The 19,992-nt window shown below is 42.8% G+C and overlaps 1 protein-coding gene across 1 annotated transcript in view; it reads left to right on the top strand.

The window, feature by feature from the left end:
- LOC139766182 (piwi-like protein Ago3) overlaps positions 1–19,992 on the top strand; it is a 471,290-nt gene that overhangs the window by 321,390 nt on the left and 129,908 nt on the right. The window contains exon 12 of the mRNA XM_071694451.1: positions 14,392–14,570. Within this exon, the coding sequence (XP_071550552.1) occupies positions 14,392–14,570 (179 nt within the window). The remainder of the gene's footprint in view (positions 1–14,391; positions 14,571–19,992) is intronic.

Raw genomic sequence — 19,992 nt, forward strand, 5'->3', positions numbered from 1 at the left:
GCATGTTTATTAGGAATAGTAGGGTTGAGAGACAAGTCAGTTGGGAGGTATGTTTGAATGGAGAACTGGAGGAAGTGAAGTGTTTTAGATATCTGGGAGTGGATTTGGCAGCATATGGAACCATGAAAGCACAAGTAAGTAATAAGGTGGGGGATAGGGTGAAAGTTCTGGGAGCGTTGATAAGTGTGTGGAAGGTAAGAACATTATTTTGGAAAGTGAAAATGGATATGTTTGAAGGAATAGTGGTTCCAACAATGTTAGATGTTTGCGAGGCGTGGGCTATAGATAGATTTGTGCGGAAGAGGGTGGATATGCTGGAAATGAGATGTTTGAGAACACTGTGTGGTGTGAGGTGGTTCGATCGAGTAAGTAATGAAAGGGGTAAGAGAGATGTGTGGTAATAAAAAGTGTATGGTTGAGAGAGCAGAAGAGGGTGTTTTGAAATGGTTTGGTCACATGGAGAGAATGAGTGAGGAAAGATTGACAAAGAGGATATATGTGTCTGAGGTGGAGGGAACAAAGAGAAGTTGGAGACCAAATTGGAGGTGGAAAGATGGAGTGAAAAAGATTTTGAGTTATCAGGGCCTGAACATGCAGGAGGGTGAAAGGCGTGTAAGGAATAGAGTGAATTGGAACAGTGCGGTATACTGGGTTTGATGTGTTGTCAGTGAATTGAACCAGGGCATGTGAAGCATCTGGGGTAAACCATGGAAAGTTTTGTGGGACATGGATGTGCAAAGGGAGCTATGGTTTCACTGTATTATACATGACAGCTAGAGACTGAGTGTGAACGAAAGACAACAATGGCCATATTTGTTCACACTCAGTCTCTAGTTTTCATGTGTTATTCACCGAAACCACAGCTTCCTTTCCACCTCCAGGCCCCACAAAACTTTCCTTGGTTTACCCCAGACGCTTCACATGCCATGGTTCAATCCATTGACAGGACATCGACCCCTGTATACCATCTCGTTCCAATTCACTCCATTCCTTGCACACCTCTCCCAATCCTGCATGTTCAGGCCCCGATCACTCGAAATCCCTTTCGCTCCATCCGTCCTCCTCCAATTTGGTCTCCCACTTCTTGTTCCCTCAACTTCTGACACACACATCCTCCTTGTCAATCTTTCCCCACTCATTCTCTCAGTGTGACCAGACCACTTGAAAACACCATCTTCTGCTCCCTCAACCACAGTCTTTTTATTACCACACATCTCTCTTACCCTTTCATTACTTACTTGATCAAACCTCCTCACACCACATACTGTCCTCAAACATCTCATCCTTACCAACCAGTCAACAACACAGTCACCCCCTTTTTTGATAAATTCCACTGCAATACCATCCAAACTGGATGCCTTGCCAGCTTTCATCTTCCACAAAGCTTTTACTACCTCTTCTCTGTTTACCAAATCATTCTCCCTAACCCTCTCACTTCACACACCACCTTGACCAATACACCCTATATTTGCCACTCTATCATCTAACATTCAACAAACCTTCAAAATACTCACTCCATCTCCTTCTCACATCATTAATACTTGTTATTACCTCCCCATTAGCCCCCTTCACTGATGTTCCCATCTGTTCTCTTGTCTTACACACTTTATTTACCTCCTTCCAAAACATTTTTTTCTTCTCCCTAAAATTTAATGATACTCTCTCACACTGGCTCTCATTTGCCCTCTTTTTCACTTCTTGCACCTTTCTCTTGACCTCCTGTCTCTCTTTTATACATCTCCCAGTCATTTGCACTATTTCCCTGAAAAAAATCTTCCAAATGCCTCTCTCTTTTCTTTCACTAATAATCTTACTTCTTCATCTCACCACTCACTACCCTTTCTAATCTGCCCACCTCCCACGCTGTTCATGCCACAAGCATCTTTTGCGCAAGCCATCACTGCTTCCCTAAATACCTCCCATTCCTCCCCCACTCCCCTTACGTCCTTTGCTCTCACCTTTTTCCATTCTGCATTCAGTCTCTCCTGGTACTTTCTCACACAAGTCTCCTTCCCAAGCTCACTTAAACTCACCACTCTCTTCACCCCAATATTCTTTCTTCTTTTCTGAAAACCTCTACAAATCTTCACATTCGCCTCCGCAAGAGAATGATAAGACATCCCTCCAGTTACTCATCTCACCACATAAACATCCAAAAGTCTCTCTTTCACGCGCCTGTCAATTAACACGTAATACAATAATGTATGTATGACTCATGGTGAGGTGCCTGAGGATCGGCAGAATGCATGGATAATGCCATTGTACAAAGGCAAAGGGAATAAAGGTGAATGCTCAAGTTACAGAGGTATAAGTTTGTTGAGTATTTCTGTGAAATTATATAGGAGAGTATTGATTGAGAGGGTGAAAGCATGTACAGAGCATCAGATTGGGGAAGAGTGGTGTGGTTTCAGAAGTGGTAGAGGTTGTGTGGATCAGGTGTTTGCTCTGAAGGATATATGTGAGAAATACTTAGAAAAGCAAATGGATTTGTATGTAGCATTTATGGATCTAGAGAAGACATATGATAGAGTTGATGTAGATGCTCTGTGGAAGGTATTAAGAATATATGGTGTGGAAGGCAAGTTGCTAGAACCAGTGAAAAGTTTTTATCGAGGATGTAAGGCATGTGTACGAGTAGGAAGAGAGGAAAGTGATTGGTTCTCAGTGAATGATGGTTTGTAACAGGGGTGCGTGATATCTCCATGGTTGTTTAATTTGTTTATGCATGGGGCTGTTAGGGAGGAGAATGCAAGAGTTTTGGAGAGAGGGGCAAGTATGCTGTCTATTGTGGATGAGAGGGCTGGGAATTGAGTCAGTTGTTGTTCACTGATGATACAGTGCTGGTGGCTCATTCATGTGAGAAACTGCAGAAGCTGGTGACTGAGTTTGGGAAAATGTGTGAAAGAAGAAAGCTGAGAGTTAATGTGAATAAGAGCAAGGTTATTAGGTACAGTAGGGTTGAGGGGCAAGTCAATTGGGAGGTAAGTTTGAGTGGAGAATAACTGGAGGAAGTGAAGTGTTTTAGATATCTGGGAGTGGATTGGCAGCGGATGGAACCATGAAAGCGGAAGTGAATCATAGGGTAGGGGAGGGGATGAAAGTTCTGGGAATGTTGAAGAATGTGGAAGTCGAGAACATTATCTCGGAAAGCAAAAATGGGTATGTTTGAAGGAATAGTGGTTCCAACAGTGTTATCTGGTTGCAAGGCATGGGCTATAGATAGAGTTGTGCAGAGGAGGGTGGATGTGTTAGAAATGAGATGTTTGAGGACAATATGTGGTGTGAGGTGGTTTGATTGAGTAAGTAATGTAAGGGTAAGAGAGATGTGTGGTAATAAAAAGAGTTTGTTTGAGAGAGCAGAATAGGGTGTTCTGAAATGGTTTGGTCACATGGAGAGAATGAGTGAGGAACGATTGACCAAGAGGATATATGTGTCAGAGATGGAGGGAACGAGGAGAATGGGAGACCAAATTGGAGGTGGAAAGATGGAGTGAAAAAGATTTTGTGTGATCGGTGCCTGAACATGCAGGAGAGTGAAAGGCGTGCAAGGAATAGAGTGAATTGGAACGATGCAGTATACCGGGGTCGACGTGCTATCAATGGATTGACCCAGGGCATGTGACACGTCTGGGGTAAACCATGGAAAGTTCTTTGGGGCCTGGATGTTGAAAGGGAGCTGTGGTTTTGGTGCATTATACATAACATCTAGAGACTGAGTGTGAACGAATGTGGCCTTTGTTGTCCTTTCATAGCGCTGCTTTCCTGCATGCAGGGAGAGGGGGTTGTCATATTGTGTGTCGGGATGGCAATGGGAGTGAATAAAGGCAGCAACTATGAATTATGTATGTGTGTATATATGTATACGTCTGAGTATGTATATATATGTATATGTTGAAATGTATAGGTATGTATATGTGCTTTTGTGTATGTGTATGTATATACATGTGTATGTGGGTGGGTTGGGCCATTCCTTCATCTGTTTACTTGCGCTACTTCGCTAAAGCGGGAGATAGCAACAAAGTAAAATAAAATAAAAAAATTATAAATGATATATATTTATTTTATTTATTTTGCTTTGTCACCGTCTCCCGCATTTGCGAGGTAGCGCAAGGAAACAGATGAAAGAAATGGCCCAACCCACCCCCATACGCATATATGTACATAAACGTCCACACACGCAAATATACATACCTATACATCTCAATGTACACATATATATATACACACACAGACACATACATATATACCCATGCACACAACTCACACTGTCTGCCTTTATTCATTCCCATCGCCACCTCGCCACACATGGAATACCATCCCCCTCCCCCCCTCATGTGTGCGAGGTAGCGCTAGGAAAAGGCAACAAAGGCCCCATTCGTTCACACTCAGTCTCTAACTGTCATGCAATAATGCCCGAACCACAGCTCCCTTTCCACATCCAGGCCCCGCACAACTTCACATGCCCTGATTCAATGCACTGACAGCACGTCAACCCCGGTATACCACATCGATCCAATTCACTCTATTCCTTGCCTGCCTTTCACCCTCCTGCATGTTCAGCCCCCAATCACTCAAAATCTTTTTCACTCCATCTTTCCACCTCCAATTTGGTCTCCCACTTCTCCTCGTTCCCTCCACCTCCGACACATATATCCTGTTGGTTAATCTTTCCTCACTCATTCTCTCCATGTGCCCAAACCATTTCAAAACACCCTCTTCTGCTCTCTCAACCACGCTCTTTTTATTTCCACAAATCTCTCTTACCCTTACATTACTTACTCGATCAAACCACCTCACACCACACACTGTCCTCAAACATCTCATTTCCAGCCCATACATCCTCGTGCGCACAACTCTATCCACAGCCCACGACTCGCAACCATACAACATTGTTGGAACCACTATTCCTTTAAACGTACCCATTTTTGCTTTCCGAGATAATGTTCTCGACTTCCACACATTCTTCAAGGCCCCCAGGATTTTCGCCCCCTCCCCCACCCTATGATTCACTTCCGCTTCCATGATTTCATCCGCTGCCAGATCCACTCCCAGATATCTAAAACACTTTACTTCCTCCAGTTTTTCTCCATTCAAACTTACCTCCCAATTGACTTGACCCTCAACCCTACTGTACCTAATAACCTTGCTCTTATTCACATTTACTCTTAACTTTCTTCTTTCACACACTTTACCAAATTCAGTCACCAGCTTCTGCAATTTCTCACATGAATCAGCCACCAGCGCTGTATCATCAGCGAACAACAACTGACTCACTTCCCAAGCTCTCTCATCCACAACAGACTTCATACTTGCCCCTCTTTCCAAAACTCATGCATTCACCTCCCTAACAGCCCCATCCATAAAAAAATTAAACAACCATGGAGACATCACACACCCCTGCCACAAACCTACATTCACTGAGAACCAATCACTTTCCTCTCTTCCTACACATACACATGCCTTACATCCTCGATAAAAACTTTTCACTGCTTCTAAGAACTTGCCTCCCACACCATATATTCTTAATACCTTCCACAGAGCATCTCTATCAACTCTATCATATGCCTTCTCCAGATCCATAAATGCTACATACAAATCCATTTGCATTTCTAAGTATTTCTCACATACATTCTTCAAAGCAAACACCTGATCCACACATCCTCTACTACTTCTGAAACCATACTGCTCTTCCCCAATCTGATGCTCTGTACATGCCTTCACCCTCTCAATCAATACCCTCCCATATAATTTACCAGGAATACTCAACAAACTTATACCTCTGTAATTTGAGCACTCACTCTTATCCCCTTTGCCTTTGTACAATGGCACTATGCATGCATTCCGCCAATCCTAAGGCACCTCACCATGAATCATACATACATTGAATAACCTTACCAACCAGTCAACAATACAGTCACCCCCATTTTTAATAAATTCCACTGCAATACCATCCAAACCTGCTGCCTTGCTGGCTTTCATCTTCCGCAAAGCTTTTACAACCTCTTCTCTGTTTACCAAATCATTTTCCCTAACCCTCTCACTTTGCACACCACCTCGACCAAAACACCCTACATCTGCCACTCTATCATCAAACACATTCAACAAACCTTCAAAATACTCACTCCATCTCCTTCTCACATCACCACTATTTGTTATCACCTCCCCATTAACCCCCGTCACTGAAGTTCCTATTTGTACCGTTGTCTTACACACTTTATTATATATATATATATATATATATATATATATATATATATATATATATATATATATATATATGTTGTATGGATGCGAGGCATGGGCTGTGGATAGAGTTGTGCGCGGGAGGATGGATGTGCTGGAAATGAGATGTTTGAGGACAATGTGTGGTGTGAGATGGTTTGATCGAGTAAGTAACGTAAGGGTAAGAGAAATGTGTGGAAATAAAAAGAGCGTGTTTGAGAGAGCAGAAGAGGGTGTTTTGAAATGGTTTGGGCACATGGAGAGAATGAGTGAGGAAAGATTGACCAAGAGGATATATGTGTCGGAGGTGGAGGGAACGAGGAGAAGAGGGAGACCAAATTGGAGGTGGAAAGATGGAGTGAAAAAGATTTTGTGTGATCGGGGCCTGAACATGCAGGAGGGTGAAAGGAGAGCAAGGAATAGAATGAATTGGAACCATGTGGTATACCGGGGTTGACGTGCTGTCAGTGGATTGAATTGGGGCATGTGAAGCGTCTGGGGTAAACCATGGAAAGCTGTGTAGGTATGTATATTTGCGTGTGTGGACGTATGTATATACATGTGTATGGGGATGGGTTGGGCCATTTCTTTCGTCTGTTTCCTTGCGCTACCTCGCAAACGCGGGAGACAGCGGAAAAAAAATATATATATATATATATATATATATATATATATATATATATATATATATATATTAAAAAAGGGGGTGACTGTATTGTTGACTGGTTGGTAAGGTTATTTAATGTATGTATGACTCATGGTGAGGTGCCTGAGGATTGGCGGAATGCGTGCATAGTGCCATTGTACAAAGGCAAAGGGGATAAGAGTGAGTGCTCAAATTACAGAGGTATAAGTTTGTTGAGTATTCCTGGTAAATTATATGGGAGGGTATTGATTGAGAGGGTGAAGGCATGTACAGAGCATCAGATTGGGGAAGAGCAGTGTGGTTTCAGAAGTGGTAGTGGATGTGTGGATCAGGTGTTTGCTTTGAAGAATGTATGTGAGAAATACTTAGAAAAGCAAATGGATTTGTATGTAGCATTTATGGATCTGGAGAAGGCATATGATAGAGTTGATAGAGATGCTCTGTGGAAGGTATTAAGAATATATGGTGTGGGAGGAAAGTTGTTAGAAGCAGTGAAAAGTTTTTATCGAGGATGTAAGGCATGTGTACGTGTAGGAAGAGAGGAAAGTGATTGGTTCTCAGTGAATGTAGGTTTGCGGCAGGGGTGTGTGATGTCTCCATGGTTGTTTAATTTGTTTATGGATGGGGTTGTTAGGGAGGTAAATGCAAGAGTTTTGGAAAGAGGGGCAAGTATGAAGTCTGTTGGGGATGAGAGAGCTTGGGAAGTGAGTCAGTTGTTGTTCGCTGATGATACAGCGCTGGTGGCTGATTCATGTGAGAAACTGCAGAAGCTGGTGACTGAGTTTGGTAAAGTGTGTGGAAGAAGAAAGTTAAGAGTAAATGTGAATAAGAGCAAGGTTATTAGGTACAGTAGGGTTGAGGGTCAAGTCAATTGGGAGGTAAGTTTGAATGGAGAAAAACTGGAGGAAGTGAAGTGTTTTAGATATCTGGGAGTGGATCTGGCAGCGGATGGAACCATGGAAGCGGAAGTGGATCATAGGGTGGGGGAGGGGGCGAAAATTCTGGGGGCCTTGAAGAATGTGTGGAAGTCGAGAACATTATCTCGGAAAGCAAAAATGGGTATGTTTGAAGGAATAGTGGTTCCAACAATGTTGTATGGTTGCAAGGCGTGGGCTATGGATAGAGTTGTGCGCAGGAGGATGGATGTGCTGGAAATGAGATGTTTGAGGACAATGTGTGGTGTGAGGTGGTTTGATCGAGTAAGTAACGTAAAGGTAAGAGAGATGTGTGGAAATAAAAAGAGCGTGGTTGAGAGAGCAGAAGAGGGTGTTTTGAAGTGGTTTGGGCACATGGAGAGAATGAGTGAGGAAAGATTGACCAAGAGGATATATGTGTCGGAGGTGGAGGGAACGAGGAGAAGAGGGAGACCAAATTGGAGGTGGAAAGATGGAGTGAAAAAGATTTTGTGTGATCGGGGCCTGAACATGCAGGAGGGTGAAAGGAGGGCAAGGAACAGAGTGAATTGGAGCGATATGGTATACCGGGGTTGACGTGCTGTCAGTGGATTGAATCAAGGCATGTGAAGCGTCTGGGTAAACCATGGAAAGCTGTGTAGGTATGTATATTTGCGTGTGTGGACGTATGTATATACATGTGTATGGGGGGGTTGGGCCATTTCTTTCGTCTGTTTCCTTGCGCTACCTCGCAAACGCGGGAGACAGCGACAAAGTATAATAAAAAAAAAATATATATAGTGAAGAGCTTGTAGATTTATGTGCTGAAAAAGGACTGATGATTGGGAATACCTGGTTTAAAAAGCAAGATATACATAAGTATACTTATGTAAGTAGGAGAGATGGCCAGAGAGTGTTATTGGATTACGTGTTAATTGACAGGCACGCAAAAGAGAGACTTTTGGATGTTAATGTGCTGAGAGGTGCAACTGGAGGGATGTCTGATCATTATCTTGTGGAGGCAAAGGTGAAGATTTGTACGGGTTTTCAGAAAAGAAGAGTGAATGTTGGGGTGAAGAGGGTGGTGAGAGTAAGTGAGCTTGGGAAGGAGACTTGTGTGAGGAAGTACCAGGAGAGACTGAGTACAGAATGGAAAAAGGTAAGAACAATGGAAGTAAGGGGAGTGGGGGAGGAATGGGATGTATTTAGGGAATCAGTGATGGATTGCACAAAAGATGCTTGTGGCATGAGAAGAGTGGGAGGTGGGTTGATTAGAAAGGGTAGTGAGTGGTGGGATGAAGAAGTAAGAGTATTAGTGAAAGAGAAGAGAGAGGCATTTGGACGATTTTTGCAGGGAAAAAATGCAATTGAGTGGGAGACGTATAAAAGAAAGAGACAGGAGGTCGAGAGAAAGGTGCAAGAGGTGAAAAAAAGGGCAAATGAGAGTTGGGGTGAGAGAGTATCATTAAATTTTAGGGAGAATAAAAAGATGTTCTGGAAGGAGGTAAATAAAGTGCGTAAGACAAGGGAGCAAATGGGAACTTCAGTGAAGGGCGCAAATGGGGAGGTGATAACAAGTAGTGGTGATGTGAGAAGGAGATGGAGTGAGTATTTTGAAGGTTTGTTGAATGTGTTTGATGATAGAGTGGCAGATATAGGGTATTTTGGTCGAGGTGGTGTGCAAAGTGAGAGGGTTAGGGAAAATGATTTGGTAAACAGAGAAGAGGTAGTAAAAGCTTTGTGGAAGATGAAAGCCGGCAAGGCAGCAGGTTTGGATGGTATTGCAGTGGAATTTATTAAAAAAGGGGGTGACTGTATTGTTGACTGGTTGGTAAGGTTATTTAATGTATGTATGAGTCACGGTGAGGTGCCTGAGGATTGGCGGAATGCGTGCATAGTGCCATTGTACAAAGGCAAAGGGGATAAGAGTGAGTGCTCAAATTACAGAGGTATAAGGTATAAGTTTGTATGGTTGCGAGGCGTGGACTATGGATAGAGTTGTGCGCAGGAGGATGGATGTGCTGGAAATGAGATGTTTGAGGACAATGTGTGGTGTGAGGTGGTTTGATCGAGTAAGTAACGTAAGGGTAAGAGAGATGTGTGGAAATAAAAAGAGCGTGGTTGAGAGAGCAGAAGAGGGTGTTTTGAAATGGTTTGGTCACATGGAGAGAATGAGTGAGGAAAGATTGACCAAGAGGATATACGTGTCGGAGGTGAAGGGAACGAGGAGAAGAGGGAGACCAAATTGGAGGTGGAAAGATGGAGTGAAAAAGATTTTGTGTGATGGGGCCTGAACATGCAGGAGGGTGAAAGGAGGGCAAGGAATAGAGTGAATTGGAGCGATGTGGTATACCGGGGTTGACGTGCTGTCAGTGGATTGAATCAAGGCATGTGAAGCGTCTGGGGTAAACCATGGAAAGCTGTGTAGGTATGTGAAAGAATGAAAGAATACTTCCCACGCATTCCTCACGTGTCGTAGAAGGCTACTAGAGGGGACAGGAGCAGGGGGCCAGAAATCTTCCCCACCTTCTATTTTAACTTTCTCAAAAATGGGAAACAGAAGGAGTCACGCGGGGAGTGCTCATCCTCCTCGTAGACTCAGATTGGGGTGTGTTTAAATGTGTGTGATTGTAACCAAGATGTGAAAAAAGGAGAGATAGGTAGTATGTTTGAGGAAAGGAACCTGGATGTTTTGGCACTGAGTGAAACGAAGCTCAAGGGTAAAGGGGAAGAGTGGTTTGGGAATGTCTTGGGAGTAAAGTCAGGGGTTAGTGAGAGGACAAGAGCAAGGGAAGGAGTAGCACTACTCCTGAAACAGGAGTTGTGGGAGTATGTGATAGAATGTAAGAAAGTAAATTCTCGATTAATATGGGTAAAACTGAAAGTTGATGGAGAGAGATGGGTGATTATTTGTGCAAATGCACCTGGGCATGAAAAGAAAGATCATGAGAGGCAAGTGTTTTGGGAGCAGCTGAATGAGTGTGTTAGTGGTTTTGATGCACAAGACCGGGTTATAGTGATGGGTGATTTGAATGCAAAGGTGAGTAATGTGGCAGTTGAGGGAATAATTGGTATACATGGGGTGTTCAGTGTTGTAAATGGAAATGGTGAAGAGCTTGTAGATTTATGTGCTGAAAAAGACTGGTGATTGGGAATTCCTTGTTTAGAAAGCGAGATATACGTAAGTATACGTATGTAAGTAGGAGAGATGGCCAGAGAGCGTTATTGGATTACGTGTTAATTGACAGGCGTGTGAAAGAGAGACTTTTGGATGTTAATGTGCTGAGAGGTGCAACTGGAGGGATGTCTGATCATTATCTTGTGAAGGCTGAGGTGAAGACTTGTATGGGTTTTCAGAAAAGAAGAGTGAATGTTGGGGTGAAGAGGGTGGTGAGAGTAAGTGAGCTTGGGAAGGAGACCTGTGTGAGGAAGTACCAGGAGAGACTGAGTACAGAATGGAAAAAGGTGAGAACAATGGAAGTAAGGGGAGGAATGGGATGTATTTTGGGAATCAGTGATGGATTGCACAAAAGACGCTTGTGGCATGAGAAGCATTGGAGGTGGGTTGATTAGAAAGGGTAGTGAGTGGTGGGATGAAGAAGTAAGATTATTAGTGAAAGAGAAGAGAGAGGCATTTGGACGATTTTTGCAGGGAAAAAATGCAATTGAGTAGGAGATGTATAAAAGAAAGAGAGAGGAGGTCAAGAGAAAGGTGCAAGAGGTGAAAAAGAGAGCAAATGAGAGTTGGGGTGAGAGAGTATCATTAAATTTTAGGGAGAATAAAAAGATGTTCTGGATGGAGGTAAATAAAGTGTGTAAGACAAGGGAGCAAATGGGAACTTCAGTGAAGGGCGCAAATGGGGAGGTGATAACAAATAGTGGTGATGTGAGAAGGAGATAGAGTGAGTATTTTGAAGGTTTGTTGAATGTGTTTGATGATAGAGTGGCAGATATAAGGTGTTTTGGTCGAGGTGGTGTGCAAAGTGAGAGGGTTAGGGAAAATGATTTGGTAAACAGAGAAGAGGTAGTAAAAGCTTTGCGAAAGATGAAAGTTGGCAAGGCAGCAGGTTTGGATGGTATTGCTGTGGAATGTATTAAAAAAGGGGGTGACTGTATTGTTGACTGGTTGGTAAGGTTATTTAATGTATGTATGACTCATGGTGAGGTGCCTGAGGATTGGCGGAATGCGTGCATAGTGCCATTGTACAAAGGCAAAAGGGATAAGAGTGAGTGCTCATATTACAGAGGTATAAGTTTGTTGAGTATTCCTGGTAAACTATATAGGAGGGTATTGATTGAGAGGGTGAAGGCATGTACAGAGCATCAGATTGGGGAAGAGCAGTGTGGTTTCAGAAGTGGTAGAGGATATGTGGATCAGGTGTTTGCTTTGAAGAATGTATGTGAGAAATTCTTAGAAAAGCAAATGGATTTGTATGTAGCATTTATGGATCTGGAGAAGGCATATGATAGAGTTGATAGAGATGCTCTGTGGAAGGTATTAAGAATATATGGTGTGGGAGGAAAGTTGTTAGAAGCAGTGAAAAGTTTTTATCAAGGATGTAAGGCATGTGTACGTGTAGGAAGAGAGGAAAGTGATTGGTTCTCAGTGAATGTAGGTTTGTGGCAGGGGTGTGTGATGTCTCCATGGTTGTTTAATTTGTTTATGGATGGGGTTGTTAGGGAGGTGAATGCAAGAGTTTTGGAAAGAGGGGCAAGTATGAAGTCTGTTGTGGATGAGAGAGCTTGGGAAGTGAGTCAGTTGTTGTTCGCTGATGATACAGCGCTGGTGGCTGATTCATGTGAGAAACTGCAGAAGCTGGTGACTGAGTTTGGTAAAGTGTGTGAAAGAAGAAAGTTAAGAGTAAATGTGAATAAGAGCAAGGTTATAAGGTACAGTAGGGTTGAGGGTCAAGTCAATTGGGAGGTAAGTTTGAATGGAGAAAAACTGGAGGAAGTAAAGTGTTTTAGATATCTGGGAGTGGATCTGGCAGCGAATGGAACCATGGAAGTGGAAGTGAATCATAGGGTGGGGGAGGGGGCGAAAATCCTGGGAGCCTTGAAGAATGTGTGGAAGTCGAGAACATTATCTCGGAAAGCAAAAATGGGTATGTTTGAAGGAATAGTGGTTCCAACAATGTTGTATGGTTGCGAGGCGTGGGCTGTGGATAGAGTTGTGCGCAGGAGGGTGGATGTGCTGGAAATGAGATGTTTGAGGACAATGTGTGGTGTGAGGTGGTTTGATCGAGTAAGTAATGTAAGGGTAAGAGAGATGTGTGGAAATAAAAAGAGCGTGGTGGAGAGAGCAGAAGAGGGTGTTTTGAAATGGTTTGGGCACATGGAGAGAATGAGTGAGGAAAGATTGACCAAGAGGATATATGTGTCGGAGGTGGAGGGAACGAGGAGAAGAGGGAGACCAAATTGGAGGTGGAAAGATGGAGTGAAAAAGATTTTGAGTGATCGGGGGCTGAACATGCAGGAGGGTGAAAGGCGTGCAAGGAATAGAGTGAATTGGATCGATGTGGTATACCGGGGTTGACGTGCTGTCAATGCATTGAATCAGGGCATGTGAAGCGTCTGGGGTAAACCATGGAAAGTTGTGCGGGGCCTGGATGTGGAAAGGGAGCTGTGGTTCGGGCATTATTGCATGACAGTTAGAGACTGAGTGTGAACGAATGGGGCCTTTGTTGTTTTTTCCTAGCGCTACCTCGCACTCATGAGGGGGGAGGGGGATGGTATTCCATGTGTGGGGAGGTGGCGATGGGAATGAATAAAGGCAGACACTGTGAATTGTGTGCATGGGTATATATGTATGTGTCTGTGTGTGTATATATATGTGTACGTTGAGATGTATAGGTATGTATATTTGCGTGTGTGGACGTGTATGTATATACATGTGTATGGGGGTGGGTTGGGCCATTTCTTTTGTCTGTTTCCTTGTGCTACCTCGCAAACATGGGAGACAGCGACAAAGCAAAATAGAAATATATATATATATATATATATATATATATATATATATATATATATATATATATATATATATATGTGTGTGTGTGTGTGTGTGTGTATTTATATGTACACACACACATATATTGTAGCCTGAACCAGGTACCCATTTTATCGACAAAGCACTGGGAGTGGATGAATGACGGTGTACTGTGCAACAGTTGCTGCAACCATGATTCAAACTTATGTGCTTGACCCTTGGCAGCCTTTGAATGTGATACAGTCAGAAATGCTACCCACTACACCTTAAAGTCTCAACCACCACCTTTCAGGATGTCTTCCAAACTCTTTCTCCAACTTTTGCAGTTTCTCATTCAAATATGTCACCAGTGTTGTATTATCAGCAAATGATAACTGACTTTGCTTCACATACCCCTTCAGACCACATTCACTTCATACATACTTCACTTCTGTCTCTTAGACCCTTGCCTTTACTTCCCTCACTACCCCATCCATAAAGATAATAAACATCATGCGTTCCTGCTGCAGACCAACCTTCTCAAAAATCTTTTACTTTGTTTTCCCTTCTTTTTTAAGACGTTTTTTGAATTCCTAATCTTACTTCCAGAATTTTCCAACAATAACAGTAATCAGCATTAATAGATAATCCTTTTGTAAACACAGGCAATCCTGAGGCTCGCCAGATCTTAGCTGACTGGGGTTTGACAATGGAGGATGACACTATATCCGTTGATGGCCGTACATTCCCTCCTGAGACTATCTTTTTTGGAAACAGAGAAGTGTTTGGCTCAGAGATAGCAGAGTGGAGTCAAGAATCCTATAAAGAGAAAGTTATTACCCCTGTAAGTTTAAAAGGTGTTTAACTTACTGCATGAAATATTGTGGAATCTGTAGAGCAATGTTGAGTTGGCTGCACAAGAGGAAAGTGGCAAGTGCATTTTATGCTTTGTACAGTTTTTCAGAAAAAATTCCATTTTATCTTGTGTCATATTCATGATTGGGTTTATATGACACTAGAAATTAGCTATGCGGATGCAATACGATGAAGTGTTATACCATATTTCATATCTGCTCAGGCAGCTTTGAGCTAGGAAGGGTGATTTATTAATACCAGCTGTTGGAAAAAGGAAAAGAAATTAGTTGTAACATCATATTGATTTTCCTTGGAAAAGGAATTCAGCATTCTTTATGTTGCATCTAACAACTACCGTAATTCCTTTCCCTCTTTTCCAAATTGTTTGGTTCACGTGTATTCAATTGTTTAATGTCAGATTTGTATGCCATGGACATAATTCTTCATGAAGGTGAGCCCTATATATGTACACATATATAGTGGAGTGTCACTGTCTCCCATGTTAGTGACGTAGCGCGAGGAAACAGACAAAAGAATGGCCCAAGCAACCCACATGCAATTGTATATATGTAAATGCCCACACATACACATATACATATCTATATATTTCAACATATACATACATATACATACACAGACATATACATATATACACTTGCACATATTCATAGATGCAGCCTTCATCCATTTCTACCGCCAACTTGCTTTACATGAAATGACCCCCCCCCCCCCTCCCCTCGCCCCGTGTGCACATGAGGTAGCGCTAGGAAAGGACAGCAAATGCCACATTCATCCACACTCAGACTGTAGCTGTCATGTGTAATGCACTGAAACCACAGCTCCCTTTCCACATCCAGGCCCCACAAAACTTTCCATGGTTTTCCCCAGACACTTCACATGCCCTGGTTCAATCCATTGACAGCACATCGACACCGGTATACCACATCGTTCCAATTCACTCTATTCCTTGCAAGCCTTTCACCCTCCTGTATGATCAGGCCCTAATTGCTCAAAATCTATTCACTTCATCCTTCCACCTCCAATTTGGTCTCCCACTTCTCCTTGTTCCCTCTGCCTCTGACACACATATCATCTTTGTCAATCTTTCCTCACTCATTCTCTCCATGTGACCAAACCATTTCAAAACACACTCTTCTGCTCTCTCAACCACACTCTTTTTATTACCACACACATCTCTTATCTTTTCATTACTTATTTGATGAAACCACCTCACACCACATATTGTCCTCAAACATCTCATTTCCAACACATCCACCCTCCTCCGTACTACTCTATCTATAGCTCATGCCTCGCAACCATATAACATTGTTGGAACTACTATTTCTTCAAACATACCCATTTTTCCTTCCGAGATAATGTTCTTGCCTTCCACACATTTTTCAACACTCCCAGGACTTTCACCCTTTCCCCCACCCCGTGACTCACTTCCGCTTCCATGGTACCATCCGCTGTCAAATCCACTCCCAGATATCTAAAACACTTCACTTCCTCCAGTTTTTTCCATTCAAACTTGTCCCTCAACCCTACTGTATCTAATAAAGTTCCTCGTATTCACATTTACTCTCAGCTTTCTTCTTTCACACACTTTACCAAAACTCAGTCACCAGCTTCTGAAGTTTCTCACCCGAATCAGCCACCAGCGCTGGATCATCAGCGAACAACAACTGACTCACTTCCCTAGCCCTCTCATCCACAACAGACTGCATACTTGCCCCTCTCTCCAAAACTCTTGCGTTCACCTTCCTAGCAACCCCATCCATAAACAAATTAAACAACCATGGAGACATCACGCACCCCTGCCGGAAACCGACATTCACTGACAACCAATCACTTTCCTCTCTTCCTACTTGTACACATGCCCTACATCCTCGATAAAAACTTTTCACTGCTTCTAACAGCTTGCCTCCCACACCATATATTCTTAATACCTTCCACAGAGCATCTCTATCAACTCTATCATATGCCTTCTCCAGATCCATAAATGCTACATACAAATCCATTTGTTTTTCTAAGTATTTCTCACATACATTCTTCAAAGCAAACACCTGATCCACACATCCTCTACCACTTCTGAAACCACACTGCTCTTCCCCAATATGATGATCTGTACATACCTTCACCCTCTCTATCAATACCCTCCCATATAATTTTCCGGGAATACTCAACAAACTTATACCTCTGTAATTTGAGCACTCACCTTTATCTCTTTTGCCTTTGTAAAATGGCACTATGCATGCATTCCGCCAATCCTCAGGCACCTCACCATGAGTCATACATACATTAAATATCCTTAACAACCAGTCAACAACACAGTCACCCCCTTTTTTAATAAATTCCACTGCAATACCATCCAAACTTGCTGCCTTGCCAGCTTTCATCTTCTGCAAAGCTTTTACTACCTCTTCTCTGTTTACCAAATCATTCTCCCTAACCCTCGCACTTTGCACACCACCTCGACCAAAACACCCTATATCTGCCACTCTATCATCCAACACATTCAACAAAACTTCAAAATTCTCATCCATTTCCTTCTTACATCACCACTACTTGTTATCACCTCCCCATTAGCCCCCTTCACCGATGTTCCAATTTGTTCTCTTGTCTTAAGCACTTTATTTACCTCCTTCCAAAACATCTTTTTATTCTCCCTAAAATTTAATGATATTCTCTCACCTCAACTCTTATTTGCCCTCTTTTTCACCTCCTGCACCTTTCTCTTGACCTCCTGCCTCTTTCTTTTGTACATCTCCTAGTCATTTGCTCTATTTCCCTGCAAAACTCGTCCAAATGCCTCTCTCTTCTCTTTCACTAATAATCTCACTTCTTCATCCCACCACTCACTACCCTTTCTAATCTGCCCACCTCCCATGTTTTTCATGCCACAAGCATCTTTTTCACAAGCCATCACTGCTTCCCTAAATACATCCCATTCCTCCCTCACTCACCTTATGTCCTTTGCTCTCACCTTTTTCTGTTCTGCCCTCAGTCTCTCCTGGTACTTCTTTACACAAGTCTCCTTCTCAAGCCCACTTCCTCTCACCATTCTCTTCACCCCAACATTCTCTCTTCTTTTCTGAAAACCTTTACGAATCTTCACCTTCGCCTCCACAAGATAATGATCAGACATCCCTCCAGTTGCACCTCAGCACATTAACAACCAAAAGTCTCTCTTTCGCTCGCCTATCAGTTAACAAGTAATCCAATATCGCTCCCTGGCCATCTCTCCTACTTACATACGTATACTTATGTATATCTCTTTTTAAACCAGGAATTCCCAATCACCAGTCCTTTTTCAGGACACAAATCTACAAGCTCTTCACCATTTCCATTTACAACACTGAACACCCCATGTACACCAGTTATTCCCTCAAGTGCCACATTACTCACCTTTGCATTCAAATCACTCATCACTATAACCCGATCTCGTGCATCAAAACTACTAACACACTCACTCAGCTGCTCCCAAAACACTTGTCTCTCTTGATCTTTCTTCTCATGCCCAGCTGCATATGCACCAATAATCACCCATCACTCTCCATCCACTTTCAGTTTTACCCATATCAATCTAGGGTTTACTTTCTTACACTCTATAACATACTCCCACCACTCCTGTTTCAGGAGTCGTGCTACTCCTTCCCTTGCTCTTGTCCTCTCACCAGCCCCTGACTTTACTCTCAAAACATTCCCAAACCAGTCTTCCCTTTTACCCTTGAGCTTCATTTTACTCTGAGCCAAAACATCCAGGTTCCTTTCCTCAAACATACTACCTATCTCTCCTTTTCTCTCATCTTGGTTACATCCACACACATTTAGACACCCCAGTCTGAGCCTTCGAGGAGGATGAGCACTCCCTGCGTGACTCCTTCTGTTTCCCCTTTTAAAAAGTTAAAATACAAGGAGGGAAGGGTTTCTAGCCCGCCGCTCCTGTCCCCTTTAGTCACCTTCTACAACACATGAGGAATACATGGGAGGTATTCTTTCTCCCCTATCCCCAGGGATATTTTTTATATTTTATCATACTTCGTCGCTGTCTCCTGCATTAGCAAGGTAGCCCAAGGAAATAGATAAAGAATGGCCCAACCCACCCACATGCACATGTATATACATAAACGCCCACACACACACATGCATACCTATACATTTGAATGTATACATACATATACATACACAGATGTATGCATATATACACATATACATAATTCATACTTTCTGCCTTTATTCATTTGCATTGCCATCCCGCCACTCATGAAATGACAACCCCCTCCCCCCACACATTTGCAAGGTATACATATATATATACGTATGTATTGTTGACTGGTTGGTAAGGTTATTTAATGTAAGTATGACTCATGGTGACGTGCCTGAGGATTGGCGGAATGCGTGCATAGTGCCATTGTACAAAGGCAAAGGGGATAAGAGTGAGTGCTCAGATTACAGAGGTATAAGTTTGTTGAGTATTCCTGGTAAATTATATGGGAGGATATTGATTGAGAGGGTGAAGGCATGTACAGAGCATCAGATTGGGGAAGAGCAGTGTGGTTTCAGAAGTGGTAGAGGATGTGTGGATCAGGTGTTTGCTTTGAAGAATGTATGTGAGAAATACTTAGAAAAGCAAATGGATTTGTATGTAGCATTTATGGATCTGGAGAAGGCATATGATAGAGTTGATAGAGATGCTCTGTGGAAGGTATTAAGAATATATGGTGTGGGAGGCAAGTTGTTAGAAGCAGTGAAAAGTTTTTATCGAGGATGTAAGGCATGTGTACGTGTAGGAAGAGAGGAAAGTGATTGGTTCTCAGTGAATGTAGGTTTGCGGCAGGGGTGTGTGATGTCTCCATGGTTGTTTAATTTGTTTATGGATGGGGTTGTTAGGGAGGTGAATGCAAGAGTTTTGGAAAGAGGGGCAAGTATGAAGTCTGTTGGGGATGAGAGAGCTAGGGAAGTGAGTCAGTTGTTGTTCGCTGATGATACAGCGCTGGTGGCTGATTCATGTGAGAAACTGCAGAAGCTGGTGACTGAGTTTGGTAAAGTGTGTGAAAGAAGAAAGTTAAGAGTAAATGTGAATAAGAGCAAGGTTATTAGGTACAGTAGGGTTGAGGGTCAAGTCAATTGGGAGGTGAGTTTGAATGGAGAAAAACTGGAGGAAGTGAAGTGTTTTAGATATCTGGGAGTGGATCTGGCAGCGGATGGAACCATGGAAGCGGAAGTGGATCATAGGGTGGGGGAGGGGGCGAAAATTCTGGGAGCCTTGAAGAATGTGTGGAAGTCGAGAACATTATCTCGGAAAGCAAAAATGGGTATGTTTGAAGGAATAGTGGTTCCAACCATGTTGTATGGTTGCGAGGCGTGGGCTATGGATAGAGTTGTGCGCAGGAGGGTGGATGTGCTGG

The sequence above is a fragment of the Panulirus ornatus genome, chromosome 57 (genome assembly GCF_036320965.1).
Source record: "Panulirus ornatus isolate Po-2019 chromosome 57, ASM3632096v1, whole genome shotgun sequence".
Lineage (NCBI taxonomy): Eukaryota > Metazoa > Arthropoda > Malacostraca > Decapoda > Palinuridae > Panulirus > Panulirus ornatus.